This window comes from Lethenteron reissneri, unplaced genomic scaffold (assembly GCF_015708825.2).
Source record: "Lethenteron reissneri isolate LAM-NWPU_2019-01 unplaced genomic scaffold, ASM1570882v1 scaffold_1488, whole genome shotgun sequence".
Taxonomy (NCBI): domain Eukaryota; kingdom Metazoa; phylum Chordata; class Hyperoartia; order Petromyzontiformes; family Petromyzontidae; genus Lethenteron; species Lethenteron reissneri.
In genome coordinates, this window is record NW_026891210.1 from 88,854 (window position 1) to 101,898 (window position 13,045).

At 47.9% G+C, this 13,045-nt stretch overlaps 1 protein-coding gene across 1 annotated transcript in view; it reads right to left on the reverse strand.

The window, feature by feature from the left end:
• Positions 1 to 774: 774 nt before the first annotated feature.
• The window catches only part of LOC133362455 (RNA polymerase-associated protein RTF1 homolog), a 40,607-nt gene continuing 28,336 nt past the window's right edge, over positions 775 to 13,045 (reverse strand). Inside the window, exons 9-18 of the mRNA XM_061581403.1 lie at positions 12,255 to 12,337; positions 11,605 to 11,692; positions 10,945 to 11,052; positions 9,788 to 9,865; positions 8,799 to 8,920; positions 7,643 to 7,700; positions 7,024 to 7,101; positions 5,007 to 5,102; positions 3,721 to 3,859; positions 775 to 1,946 (exon numbers count right to left, since the gene is read on the reverse strand). Of these exons, the coding sequence (XP_061437387.1) occupies positions 1,840 to 1,946; positions 3,721 to 3,859; positions 5,007 to 5,102; positions 7,024 to 7,101; positions 7,643 to 7,700; positions 8,799 to 8,920; positions 9,788 to 9,865; positions 10,945 to 11,052; positions 11,605 to 11,692; positions 12,255 to 12,337 (957 nt within the window). The 3' untranslated portion in view covers positions 775 to 1,839. The remainder of the gene's footprint in view (positions 1,947 to 3,720; positions 3,860 to 5,006; positions 5,103 to 7,023; positions 7,102 to 7,642; positions 7,701 to 8,798; positions 8,921 to 9,787; positions 9,866 to 10,944; positions 11,053 to 11,604; positions 11,693 to 12,254; positions 12,338 to 13,045) is intronic.

Genomic DNA, 13,045 nt, shown 5'->3' on the forward strand with positions numbered 1-13,045 from the left:
AGTTCGAGCTACATTTTAAATGACGGCCACGGTGCGAAAGAATTTCTACATACGAACCGTCAGTCTTCTGTACTCGTTACACTCGCCACTCCGGTGTCGTTATTGTTTTACGCACTTCTTCCACCGAATAAAGTTAGTTCAATGTGTATTTTTTTTTATACACGGATAATCCCGCGTAGCCAGTTACCCAGGTAGTATCAGTGGTACTGGCTCACAGCAGCCATGAACAGTTATCGTTGGGGGTGGAGCAGAGGTCGCAAACGGGTTTTGATTCCTTACCCGTACCCGGCCGCACCAGGGTCGCAAATGGGTACCCGCACCCTACCCGATACCCGGCTACCCGTAACCGGCTGGGTATCGGGCAGGGTACAGGTACAAGTACCCGATTGCGACCTCTGGGATGAAGCCATGTTGCAGGCGCGGGTGGGTTGATTCTAGGAACTTGAATTGTGAGAAGAGACAAGACTTTGGGAAATGAGTGACAAATGGTAACTCACCAGTGACTCACGGCCTACCTGTACCCGTACCCGGCCGCACCAGGGTCGCAAACGGGTACCCGTAACCGGCTGGGTACGGGTAGCCGGGTATCGGGTACCCGATTGCGACCTCTGGGGTGGAGAGGTCAACCAGCAGCCAGCCAGGAAACTCGGGGGGAGGGGGGGGGGCAGATTGTTTTGAATACTGTCGTAATAAATGACAGCCCCAAGCCACTGCACTATGCAGTGAAATCACAATTGAAGCTTTTCATTGCATTGCAGTGTATTGATATTTTATTTCAAAAAAAAGAGAGAGAGCAAGTTTTATGTACGTGGCTTAGAGAAGACGAGAGAGCCATCATAATGTTCCCATCTTCACCGAATATTTCATTTCCCCCTCTCCCCACCCGTGGTGTGCGTATGAGCGGGTTTCCCATATACACATGCCCATTCCGCAAAAAAAAGCACACTCGCCCTCTCATTGTAAAGACACAGACACAAAACTAGAACAATATAGAGAATCAATCAAAGAGTGTTACAGCAATCACATTATACAAGCTTACTAGTCAAGGGGGACTTTACACGGGGAAAACACGCGGGCGCGCACACACACACTCAAATTATAGAACAAAACCTCTGTAGATGACGTTCATACTTCTTAGGTTAAGTATAAAACTGCACGGAGTTTGTGAATTATATAAAAAATTCCGAGCCGTTATTGCAGGCTTAGATTTTGTTTTAACACCTTGTGTACAAGAAATACAATTAAACAAATGAGGTTAACCCATGGGTGCTATTTTGACATAAAAATTTGAATTCTCTACAAAATAGAACAATCCAAAACAAAAATAAACACACTTTAAAGTAAGAGAATGTTACAGGCTTTATAATATGAACAAGTTTATCCACCATACACATTAGGCAGGGCGTTGACATTTGGAGAATAAGGTACAGCTCATTATTAATAATCATCGTTATGATGATCACCATCCAAGCCGGGTGGCACAGTGGCTCGAGCAAAAACTTGTAACGGGAAGGTCATCACTTCAAAAACTGGGCAGTGGGCCTCCGTAACTCACCCCCATCGTCCCTACGGAGATCATCAGTGTCCACTTCATGGCAAGTTCAACAGTGTACATAATTTCGATGTGCCCTGCCAAGGTAACGTGGCGTTTGCCCACCAACCCCACTGGACCAGAATCACCAGCGAAGTTGAGAGCTGCCCTCCCCCACCCCCATTGCTTATCTTGAGTAGGCAGACACCGACTTTGAATATTTGTTTTTATCACTGTCATTACGATTATGATCTTCTCTTCGACGTTGTTGGCTCAACGTGTGGGGAGTGCATGTGGGGGGGGGGGGGCTAAATGAGGCCCCTTCGTTTCTTGTAATCTTCCAGGTTGAGGGAACGGCGAGGGCCGCCGTCTTTCACGGGAGGTGGCTTGGAAACGCCGCTGTTTGACTTGGACTCTGCACAGTGAGGGGAAGAAGATGGGAGAGGCCGTCAGTGACTGCACGAGGGGAAAGGGAGACGGAGCTTCAAGAAAGGAGCATGCTGCAGGAAATAAAAACTTGTCATTTTTTATTTTACTTTTAGCAGGCTAAAGTACCCTCTTTCAAGACGTTTGTGCAGCGTGGAGGCGGCCAAATAACTTAGAGAGCAGGTCTCTGAAGCTCTCTCTGCTGCAGTATTTTTACATGCTAATTGTAATGTTTTTGCATCGCTCAGTCGCCCTGCCAGGTCTCCCGTGCGATAAATTTAAAACTACATCAGAGGTCTCGAAAGTTCTTTGTGTAAAGAACGATATGAATGAGTGGTCAATGATCGGTCGCACTCATTGCACACAGAGTGCTTGCCACAAATAAACCACGATACCTTGCTGATCTCGTTATGGAGCATAAAACATCACGCAAACTCCGGTCATCCTCGCAGTGACTTTTCTCTAGCCAGCCAACAAAGACGGTCCCCGCATCGCGCGCTTTCCAAAGTGCTTCTGCAGCCGTCTGGAACGCTCGTCCTTCCGATATGAGGAAGCCATTGGGGCCATGCACTTTTAAATCACCTGGGTTGAAAACCAATCTCTTTAGAACTGATTATTGTATTGAGTCGTCCTTCCTCCGCACCTCCGATTAGCACGGTTGGCTACGTATGGTGCGAAAGAAGTGCAACATACGTACAATAATAAAACAAGGCCCATCGAAAACGGAATTGTTCCGGTGTTATTTCGAGTGTTTGCACGATCAAGTATGGCTGTTGTCTGCATGGTGTTTTGAAGATGCAACCCGAAGGAAGACAACACCTGAAGCTTCATTCGTGAGGACCCTAAACTTAACCAATATAGTTCAGCACAATAGCAGCGGCAGCGCGAGGCACACAAGCAAATCAAGCAAAGGCTGTGGGCAGCTCAAGGGGCCCCTGATTCATGCATCAATAAATGAGCTCAAATTCAGGTCCTAATTAACATAACAAGCTAATTATCATAAACAAACCTATCAGTCTCTTTCATCTCTCATCTCTATTGTTCGTCTATATTTCCTTTACCTCACTCCATTTCCTATCTCTCTCTAGTCATCTCAATCGGATGTTGGAAAATGAACGGTGGGATTCATGGAACGCACCCAAAGATGGATGAAGCTTGCCAATTTCAGTGTTCTCCACTAATTTCAGAGGGGGGGGGGGGGGCACTTTCGCCGATGAGACATCACCAATGTGAGCGCCGCACGTCAGGGGGTGCACGAAAAGTCGTCAGGGGCTGCACGAAAAGCCACTAAGGGCCGTCAGTGGTTCACGGACCTTGCAATGAAGAACGCTGTGCTCAAGTGCATCAGGACACGGTGGGAGCGTGGTGGGAGCGTGGTGGTGGTGGGAGCATGGTGGGAGCGTGGTGGGAACATGGTGGGAACATGGTGGGAACATGGTGGGAGCGTGGTGGGAGCGTGGTGGTGGGAGCTTGGTGGGAGCGTGGTGGGAGCGCGGTGGTGGTGGTAGCGTGGTGGGAGCGTGATGGGAACGTGGTGGGAGCGTGGTGGTGGGAGCATGGTGGGAGCATGGTGGGAGCGTGGTGGGAGCATGGTGGGAGCGTGGTGGTGGTGGTAGCGTGGTGGGAGCGTGATGGGAGCGTGGTGGGAGCGTGGTAGGAGCATGGTGGGAGCATGGTGGGAGCGTGGTGGTGGGAGCAATGTGGGAGTAGGTGGCACCTCCCGTCAATTCAACGGAGCGCCTTCACTCCCGCTGGTGGCTGACCTGTCATTGGGACTTGGAGGTCAATCTTGATGTCAAAGTCATGGGCCCTGAAGAGGTCGTCAGATTCATCTCCATGAGCCCTGGCACCCGAGGAATCCTTGGCTCCGCCCCCCGACCCAGCCTCCCGTTGTAGGAGTAACTGAAAGAGAAACACGATTAACTTCACGTATCTTAGAGCGTAGTTTTTCCGCCGGGCGATCCACTCTTGATTTTTGGGTGAGGTTTAGTAAAGATCTAGCCACGCTTAATGCCGTAACATCCTCCACCACCCAACACAGCCAAACTAAATGAGAATGTGGATCCAATTGCTAAAGTTTGTTGTGAGAATCGTTCTTAAACTTCCCGGCGAGCTGAAACGATAATATTTAGCACCTTAAAACGCTTGTTTCAGGGACAAATTAATTTGATTGACTGTGTAGGATGAAGGAAGGTTTTGAAGGACATTAAATTAGGTCAGAACATTCCTTGGTGTAACAAAAAAAAATATTACGAACAATAAATATTTTACAAAACGAGCTCGACCATGAGTTTTTGGTTCGCTACCGGGTGTTGTTCGGCACGATGTCCGACGTTTTGCTCAACGTGCTGGAAGCTTCCTCAAGAATTATTGCTCCCAGCACGTGGAACGACATGTGCGACGAAACCGGAGTACCCGGAGAAAAGCCACGAGCGCGAGGGGGATAATACTCAATCACCGCACGGATGGAATGGTTGGAAATCGATCCACCTGCTCTCCTGTCATCATACCCTAGCAAGCCAGACTTGAACGCCCACGGCTAAGAGAGCTTCACCAATTTGTGTGAGCCATCGACCCCTGGCCTCCCCAGTGCTGTATCGCAGGCGAGCAGCACAGCCGCCAGGGACATAATATTTCGTTGCAAATGCCCGGCTGTTATATATATAGGGGAATGGAAGGGGCGTTGGAGAGCTAAGCAAGGGGAGAGGAGGAGGGTGCAGGAGGGTGGAGAAGCGTAGAGAAGGGCGACAGCAAGAGGGGAAAAATCTGAATGTTTATTTACGTCCAGTGGAGGAGGGTCATAAAGTTACGACAAGTTACGACAACCAACAAAACACAATCGAGTGCAAAGCATAGGAAAGGAAAGCAAAAAGACGAGAGGGAAGAGAAATGGGCATCTGGCAAAAACCGCAGAGTGCAGAAATGTAATCGGGTTACAAGCGATTTAATAAAAGGGGACCATATTTTAGTGTGCACTGCCACCGATCCCGGTGGCAAGAGGCCCCGCGCGCACGTCCTGCTTAAGGAGAGAGATCACGCATCGACTCACCGCTCGCCCAATCTCGATCGGATTGTCTGACTCCAGCTGTCCGTACTTGGCGTTGAGCTGAGCCCGGATCGCGGCCTGCACGGCTGGATCACGTGCCTGTGGGCAGAGCGTCGTGTCAACAGGGCAGCGCGGTGCACTGCGGTGAGCGTGGTATTATTGTTTACAATAATACCACGCTCACCGCAGCGCGGTGCACTGCGGTGAGCGTGGTATTATTGTTTACAATACCGTTCGACGCAACACGTGTTTATGTGATGAATGTCGCGGTATATCAGTTTTCTGTATTTTGTTTCACACATTTATCGTGTTATTTTTCTGCTTTGATGTACTTCAAGTAAAAATGTATTCTTTAAAAGTTAAGCAACTACACTTCACTCAATATAAGCCTACGAACTCCGGTCATCCTCGCAGTGGCTTTTGACTCGCCATCGAACAAAGATGGTCACTGCATCACGCGCTTTCAGATGCACTTCTGCGGCCGTCTGGAATGGCCTTCCTTCCGATATTATGAAGTCACTGGAGCTATGCAGTTTTAAATAATCTAGATTGAAAACGAATTTCTGTAGAACTGTTTTTGTGCATCTTCTTGGTTCTTTCAGTAAAGTCACGTAGAAGGGAAGTAATAAAATAATAAAAATAAAATATAATAAAATAATTCTCACGTTTCGGCCACAATAAAGACCAGGTCTTCACCTGAGGACGGCTGCTTGCGTTGTGGCCGAAACGTCGTGAGAATTATTTTATTATGTTTTATTTTTATTATTTTATTACTTCCCTTCTACATGACTTTACCGAAAGAACCAAGAAGATGAATCCCTGCAGTCACGAAAGCTTTAAATCGAAATTTGCTTTTGTGCGATTAGCACTGTTGGCTACGTACGGTCTGGCAAATTGTAATTCTGTCTTTGGCGCTTTAACTTCTGGTTTCCCACCAGGTTCCGTCCTGGGGGGCCCTACTAGTCTGCCTCTACATGGCTCCACTTGGTCCAATTTTTCTGCCGATTCGGTATCAACTACTGTGCCGATTAGCTTGGTGGTTTATGTACGGTGTGAAAGAAGTTCAACATACTACATACTGACACGTCCTCCATATATATGAAAGTGTTATTGGCCAATTAACGAATGCTTATATGCTGTCATAAAATGATTATGTTATATAATCACCCAGCCGTTAATTACTCTTGAATGTTTTACAAGCACTAATGGAATGGATAGTTTCTATGTTGTACACCATCCCACAGGTGTTTGGATCTTCTCGATTGGTTATTCACTAAAATATTTAAGATAACTGAATAAAAATCTGAAAAAATCTGGATACAAATGAGAGAATGGAAACAAAAATGGAGAGAAAAATCCGCTCACTTGACGTGGCCTCCCAGTGATTTAAACATTCCCACAGTGAATGAATAACGCGTGGAAAACACGTTTTGTTCGTGACAATGACACAAGAAGCAAGATCGTGTCTCTCAAGTGGGGATTAAAACTCCAGTGACCGATGGACCAAGAGTACTGCATTTAAAGGATGACCGACGGTGCATAACGATAACATAGATTAATTAATTTAATCGCTTTAGTCATTGCCTGTTCATACACCTTCAATCACCTCCTGGCTGTGTTTTCGGGGTTGCTCTGCACGGCTCTCCGATGTGTTCTCGCGTTGTGCCGTGCATCATTGGGCACGCCGTCTGACGTTCCGCTCCACATTCTGGGAGCTTCTCTTACGCCAAAGAAGCTCCCGGCGGTGTGGAACGAAACGTCGGGACATCGTGCCAAAAAACTCACGGCACATCGTCCAAAACGCATCCGGAGAGGGCCATCAATCGGCCTCTTCTGGTAAAATGAACGACGAAGCGGCGCCGAATGGAAAGCCAGGGAATAAAAAACTCACGGGGCCGAGTCAATGATGCATGAGCAGAGGGCTGCTACGCACCACCAAAGCCCTGGGTGTTTGTCCCAAGGTCATTGCTCACTGCCTGGCCCTCGCTGTGTGTTTTTCTCAGCTTGGTGCAGTGCTTACATTGGACACCATGGTGGGCTTGCACTGCCTCCGAGTGAACGGGTCCATTTTCTGGTTCTTCATGTTTACAACCTCTGCCTGTTGAATTCGACGCACGCCATCATTATTGCGGGGAAGGAAAAAAAAACACAGTTGCTATGTTGTTGTCTCGACGTGGGCTTCCAAAAGACCCCACAAAAGATTTAGTTGCCCGAGTTCATTGGCCCAGATTTTCTTTACGTGTCAAAGGTATCTGCGTACTCGTGCAAGCAATCGCTCTCTCAGAACGAATCTCTGTCAATGCCCACCGCCGAGATGAGACACTTTAATTGCATATTGTACGTTTTGAGACGTGTTTTCTTTATGACGTATTTATATTTTAACATTGCGAAGTATTTACACGTTACACAATACCATTCATATTTAATCACCGGTGGCTACCCAAATTGGAACCCACGACCTCAACAGCACCGGCTCAGTGCTCTGACCACTGCACCACCCAGCCACCTCTAAGGCACATTGCGGTAGATGTAGAAGCTCCAGTGGTTGCAGGTATCACGTGAACAAATTACACACAATGGCATAGCAAATTATATAAATGATATTCATTAACGCGTCATTACATGCCTATTCGCCATACCTGCATGGCTTTTTCCGACTCCACAATGTTCCACTCTCGATTCCTTTGGTTGATATAGCTGCAGACAATCATGCATTGGTTACAATATTTTGTTAAGACAAATTTCACGTGTGTACTGAAAGGTCTTAAAATGTGGTATGTGTGTAATATGGTGGATAGCCGAGTGAGTGAATGAGTGAGCAAGTGAATGAGAATGAGCGACTGACTGAGCAAGTGAGCGAGAAAGAGAGTGAGCGGGTGAGTGAGTGGGTGAGTGAGACAAATTAAGAGAGTGAGCGAGTAAACTGAGTGAGCAAGCGAGTGAGCTAGAGAGCGAGCGAGCGACTAAATGAGTGAGTGACTGAGCAAGTGAGTGAGCAATTGACTGAGCAAGCGAGTGACTGAGCAGGTGAGTGAGCGGGTGAGTGGCAGGTGAGTCAGCGAGTGAGTAAGCAGGTAAGTAAGCGGGTGAGTGAGACAGTGAGAGAATGAGCGAGGGAATGAATATGAATGAGTGAGCGAGAAAGAAAGTGAGTGAGCGGGTGAGTGAGAGAGTGAGTGAGCGGGTGAGTGAGCGAGTGAGTGAGCGGGTGAGTGAGCAGGTAAGTGAGACAGTGAGAGAGTGAGCGAGTAGACCGAGTGAGCAAGCGAGTGAGCTAGAGCGAGCAAGTGGCTGAATGAGTGAGTGACTGAGCAAGTGAGTGAGTGACTGAGCAAGCGAGTGAGTGAGCGAGTGACTGAGCAGGTGAGTGAGCGGATGAGTGAGTGGGTGAGTAAGCAGGTGAGTGAGCGGGTGAGTAAGCAGGTGAGTGAGCGGGTGAGTGAGACAGTGAGAGAATGAGCGAGTGAATGAATGAGTAAGCGAGAAAGAGAGTGAGTGAGCGGGTGAGTGAGCGGGTGAGTGAGAGAGTGAGTGAGCGGGTGAGTGAGCGGTTGAGTAAGCAGGTGAGTGAGCGGGTGAGTGAGCGGGTGAGTGAGACAGTGAGAGAGTGAGCGAGTGACTGAATGAGTGAGTGACTGAGCAAGTGAGTGAGTGACTGAGCAAGCGAGTGAGTGAGCGAGTGACTGAGCAGGTGAGTGAGCGGGTGAGTGAGTGAAAGTGCGAGCGAATGACCGAGTGAGTGGGTGCTCGAGCGAGCAGCAGTGAGCGAGCGAGTGACTGAGCGAGCGAGCGGACCTGATGGCGGAGATGTTCTTTGTGCGAATGCGATCGAGGGCCTCCGCTCGCTCCTCCAGTTCGTTCATCTTGTCCTGGATCTCGCGAGCGCGGTCCTCGTTTCCACCCTCCTCCGCCATCGCCTAAACCGTCAAAGCGCACCGCACGCCAGTCACCAAATCAAGGACCGCCGGCCACTTTACCAAACCATTTACAGACACAACAGTCCCCCAAGATCGTCACACGCCATTTCACCAGATCAGTAACGGTCACAACAAATTATTTCCCCCTTGCAACATCGACGGTCACCCCATTCAGAAAATGTGAACCGCCGCAACAATCAAAAAAGTGTCAGGCTGTCACACAATTTTACAAAGTTCTCTGGGCCCCATTCACGAAAACCGTTTAAACTGTAACAACGTTACCAAACTGATTACCAAACCGTTAATTGCTGCAACCTTAACAGCTCTCTGTTGCACGCTGCAATGCATTGTGGAGGAGGTTAATGTGCATCGTGCATAAATCATCGCGCGCAACTTTCCAGGCTACGAAACATCAAATAGCAGGCAGCGAGCAAGTAGGTGAGATTACTGGCTGATGACTCCCCCCCCCCCTGAAGTAAAGTATTGACACTCGAGGAAGTGTCATTTGGTAAACAATATATATTGTAGACTATATATATTAAATTCAAGAAAAGTATGAAGCCTTATCCATTTTACTTTCAGTAATGCTGTTTGCTTTTGGCAACTTGGTAATTTGGGCCTTAAGTCCTGCACTCAACAACTTATGATGATGATGATGAAAAACTTAAATATATAGTGTGCCAGCACCATGGACAACATTTTCCAAATTTGAAAAAAATTACTCGGCAATGACTTAATTTGTAGACACGAAGCAATCGTCACCCCCCTGATGCGAAAACTTGGCAGGACTCTTCATAAAAACGAGACTTGCCGAGTCTTTCCCGGGTAACCGGCCGTGATGACAACAATAACAAATGACGTAAATACCTTATCCTTCATCAGCTCAGTTTTCTTCATGGCGTAGTTGGCAGGGTTTTTCCTGAACTTATCCTTTTCTTGGACGATCTGCGATGCGTCAAACACGTGGGAAAACACAACACAACTGGCAAATCACAATGCTCTCACTGCAACAATCGGTATTAAAAGCGTGCAAACTTTTAACCGGCTGCACAACTGGTTACATTTACAAGATCAGCAAGGAAATATTTTTTTTTATGACACATGCCTTAAATATGCTCTCAATAGCATCCCTACGATAATGTACACTGACGAGGCCCTCTCCATGCCATGCCGGTCTTGGTGGTTGTTTGACCATACTTCACCGCTCTGGTCAGTGCGGGTTGGTGAAGTTCACAATAATGCTATGCAAAGAGAATCAGTGTCCTCCAATTGGATTGGAGCACAGGATAGTCTTCATGTCTATCGGCAGTTCCAACCTAGTGGTTGAAACATCTGCATGACAACCAATGTCTCTGTATCCCAGAAACCAAAACTCGCCGCTACAATGCTCAACTGACGGCCAATGCAGCACCCGCCACGTCCCCATGCCCCCTCCCCCTCACTTCAATAATCTTAGCCACACTAATCAGGTACGAGGGGAAGTTTTCCCCCTGGGAATTGTCAATGCAACGTTTCTACTTCAAGCGTGCCCAGTCGCCTGTTGTCTTTGAGTAGTTCTGAGCGTGCACAGTCAACGCATGAAGTATTAGCGTTATCAAAGTTTAGCGTAAATTGACCCTTTCCCGTACCGAGACGTCTGCAAGTTGCAGGGTGGGTCCCGTTCACCGCCGAATCTCGTAACGAGCAAGCAGTTAGCATTAATTTTATTTAGAGGCATAGTGCCGCTCTTTTTAAAGACATTGTACTCACCGCTGAAAACCGTGGCGACACGACCGCACTCCACGATAGGGGGCGCAAAACTGTTTACTTCCGTACACGTACGTCATCGTACATCGGAAAGGAATCGGAAGAAAGAAAAACTGATGACGTACACGTACGTCATCGGAATGGGTAAGGGTTAAAGTGCGGTCTGCCAAACGCATTTGAGACTCCTAATGGGCCACTGTGTAGGGAAGCGGTCCCCAGTCGCCGTTGTGCGCACGGAGAGGGGGGGGGATACGTGAACACGAGGGCCATGCACTCACGTGCTCCACGTCCTGGTCGTTGAACTTGTAATCGTGGGCGACCTTGATGTCCTGACGCTTCTTATTGATTTCGTCCAGGGTCGGCAGCTGAAGCCCTCCCAGCATCATCTGAGTGAAACCGGGCGGAGCAATGCATTTTCAGACGATGCATCGTCGTTCGGCCCGTAAATACGCTCTGCACTAGACAACGCCTTTCGCTTCGAGGGGGATAATGCTGCCATGGTATAATGGGAAGCATACTGGACTTGCGATCCAGAGTTTAGTTTAACACGTAGGCTTTCGCGATCAATATTATCCGTAATAAAGGTTTTTTTGGGTTAGATGGCGTAAATACAAATGTGTTGTTATCCCACGTGGTGTGATGTTTACACACCGCACCAGGTACTCATTTGAGGCTGAGTCGACCTAGGGGAAGCCCAGGACCGGATCAGATAATCGTCACTGGTGTTGGCCATGTGCGGTAATTGAACTCGGGTCGCCAGGAACATAGCGAACTGCGCTAACCGCTGCACTACCGCTCCCTAAACTCTCCATCAATATATTCACACACACACACACACGTGTGCGCGTGCACGGGCAGCGGCCGGCGAAGGGCCTCACACATCAAGAGTCTCCTACAGCCGAGTGGCGCACACAGCGCCGCCACCGCCGCCGCCTTACCGCTTCCTTCCACTTCTGGAACTCGTTGTCGGTGATGTCCTGATTGGAGACGAACTCGAGCCGGAATACGCGCTCCTGGTTGCCGTGGCTGGGAGGAGACAACCGGCACAACGCACGCAAGGCCTCTGGGTGTTGGTGTGCTCCGATACACGTGTACACACGTACAGCGTCCTTCACTGTGTCCAATCACTGCTGGATGAGGGCCCTCCCCATGTCGGCCGTACTCCACCAAGCCGGTCAGTGCGGTTTGGTGACGATACGGAGCGTAGATGTGGGAGAAGCGCAGTACAGGAATGGATTGTTCTGCATTGCCCTCCGCTTGCAACGGACGTTTTATAAACGGTGGTAACCCATTCATGCACTATCCAGGCTCAAACCGGCTTAGCTTCCGAGATCTGACGAGATCGGGAGGGAAATTCAATTCAATGCACCTCATGCAGGTGGCCTCCATTTTACATGTCCTGCAAAGAATTTTGAGCTGGAATGTCTCGAAGCGGCAATTTTTTTTTTAAACACGACGCTTTATTGATGCAGTCGTCGGGGTAACCGGGCTGAGGCCATCAACTCGCTACACCTGAAAACCTGGAGTTAAATTGGGGGCGAGACGTTTAATCTAACGCTGTGCGAGACACAAACACGGCAAGCCTCACCGTAACCGGAGGCCCTTGTTGGTGCGTGTCGTCCCCAGCTGGTAGATCTTCCCCGTCTCCATCATGCCCGTCACCTCCGCCACCTGCTCGCAACCGGCACCCACCCAAGGGAAAACGAAACCATGTCGTTTCGCTCAGAAAGAAAGAAGCGTACAGATGCCGCTGATAATGTGGTTAAATAACAAAATGTAAATTTCGATTTAAAGCTTTCGTGACTGCAGGGATTCATCTTCTTGGTTCTTTCGGTAAAGTCACGTAGAAGGGAAATAATAAAATAATAAAAATATAAAACAATTAAATTCTCATGACGTTTGGACTGCAACACAAGCAATCATCATCATGTGTGAAATCCACAACAAGAAAATTTGAAAAAAGTGGCAGTTTTTTTCTTAAAGAAAATGTTATTGTTTTATATATTTTTTATTTTATTATTTCCCTTGTACGTGAATTTACTGAAATAACCAAGAATATGAATCCCTGCAGTCACGAAAGCTTTAAATCAAAAGTAACTAGCGTGTTAGGGATACCTCAGAAGATGGACAATTATTTAAAATATTGACCTTAATTTTTATAATTCACTTGCAGTTACCAGCTAGTTAGGATACCTTACAAAATGGACAATTTGTTAAAATATTAACGTTCATTATTCACACATTTATTCCTCAGAACCATGTTTGGGCCAGGCAATGGGGCACCACACTCGGTTGAAACAAAATTCAACAAGGGGTCAACACAGTAGCCAAAAAAAAAAGGTTGAGAACCACAGCTCTCGATGGATGCGAGCGAGCGAG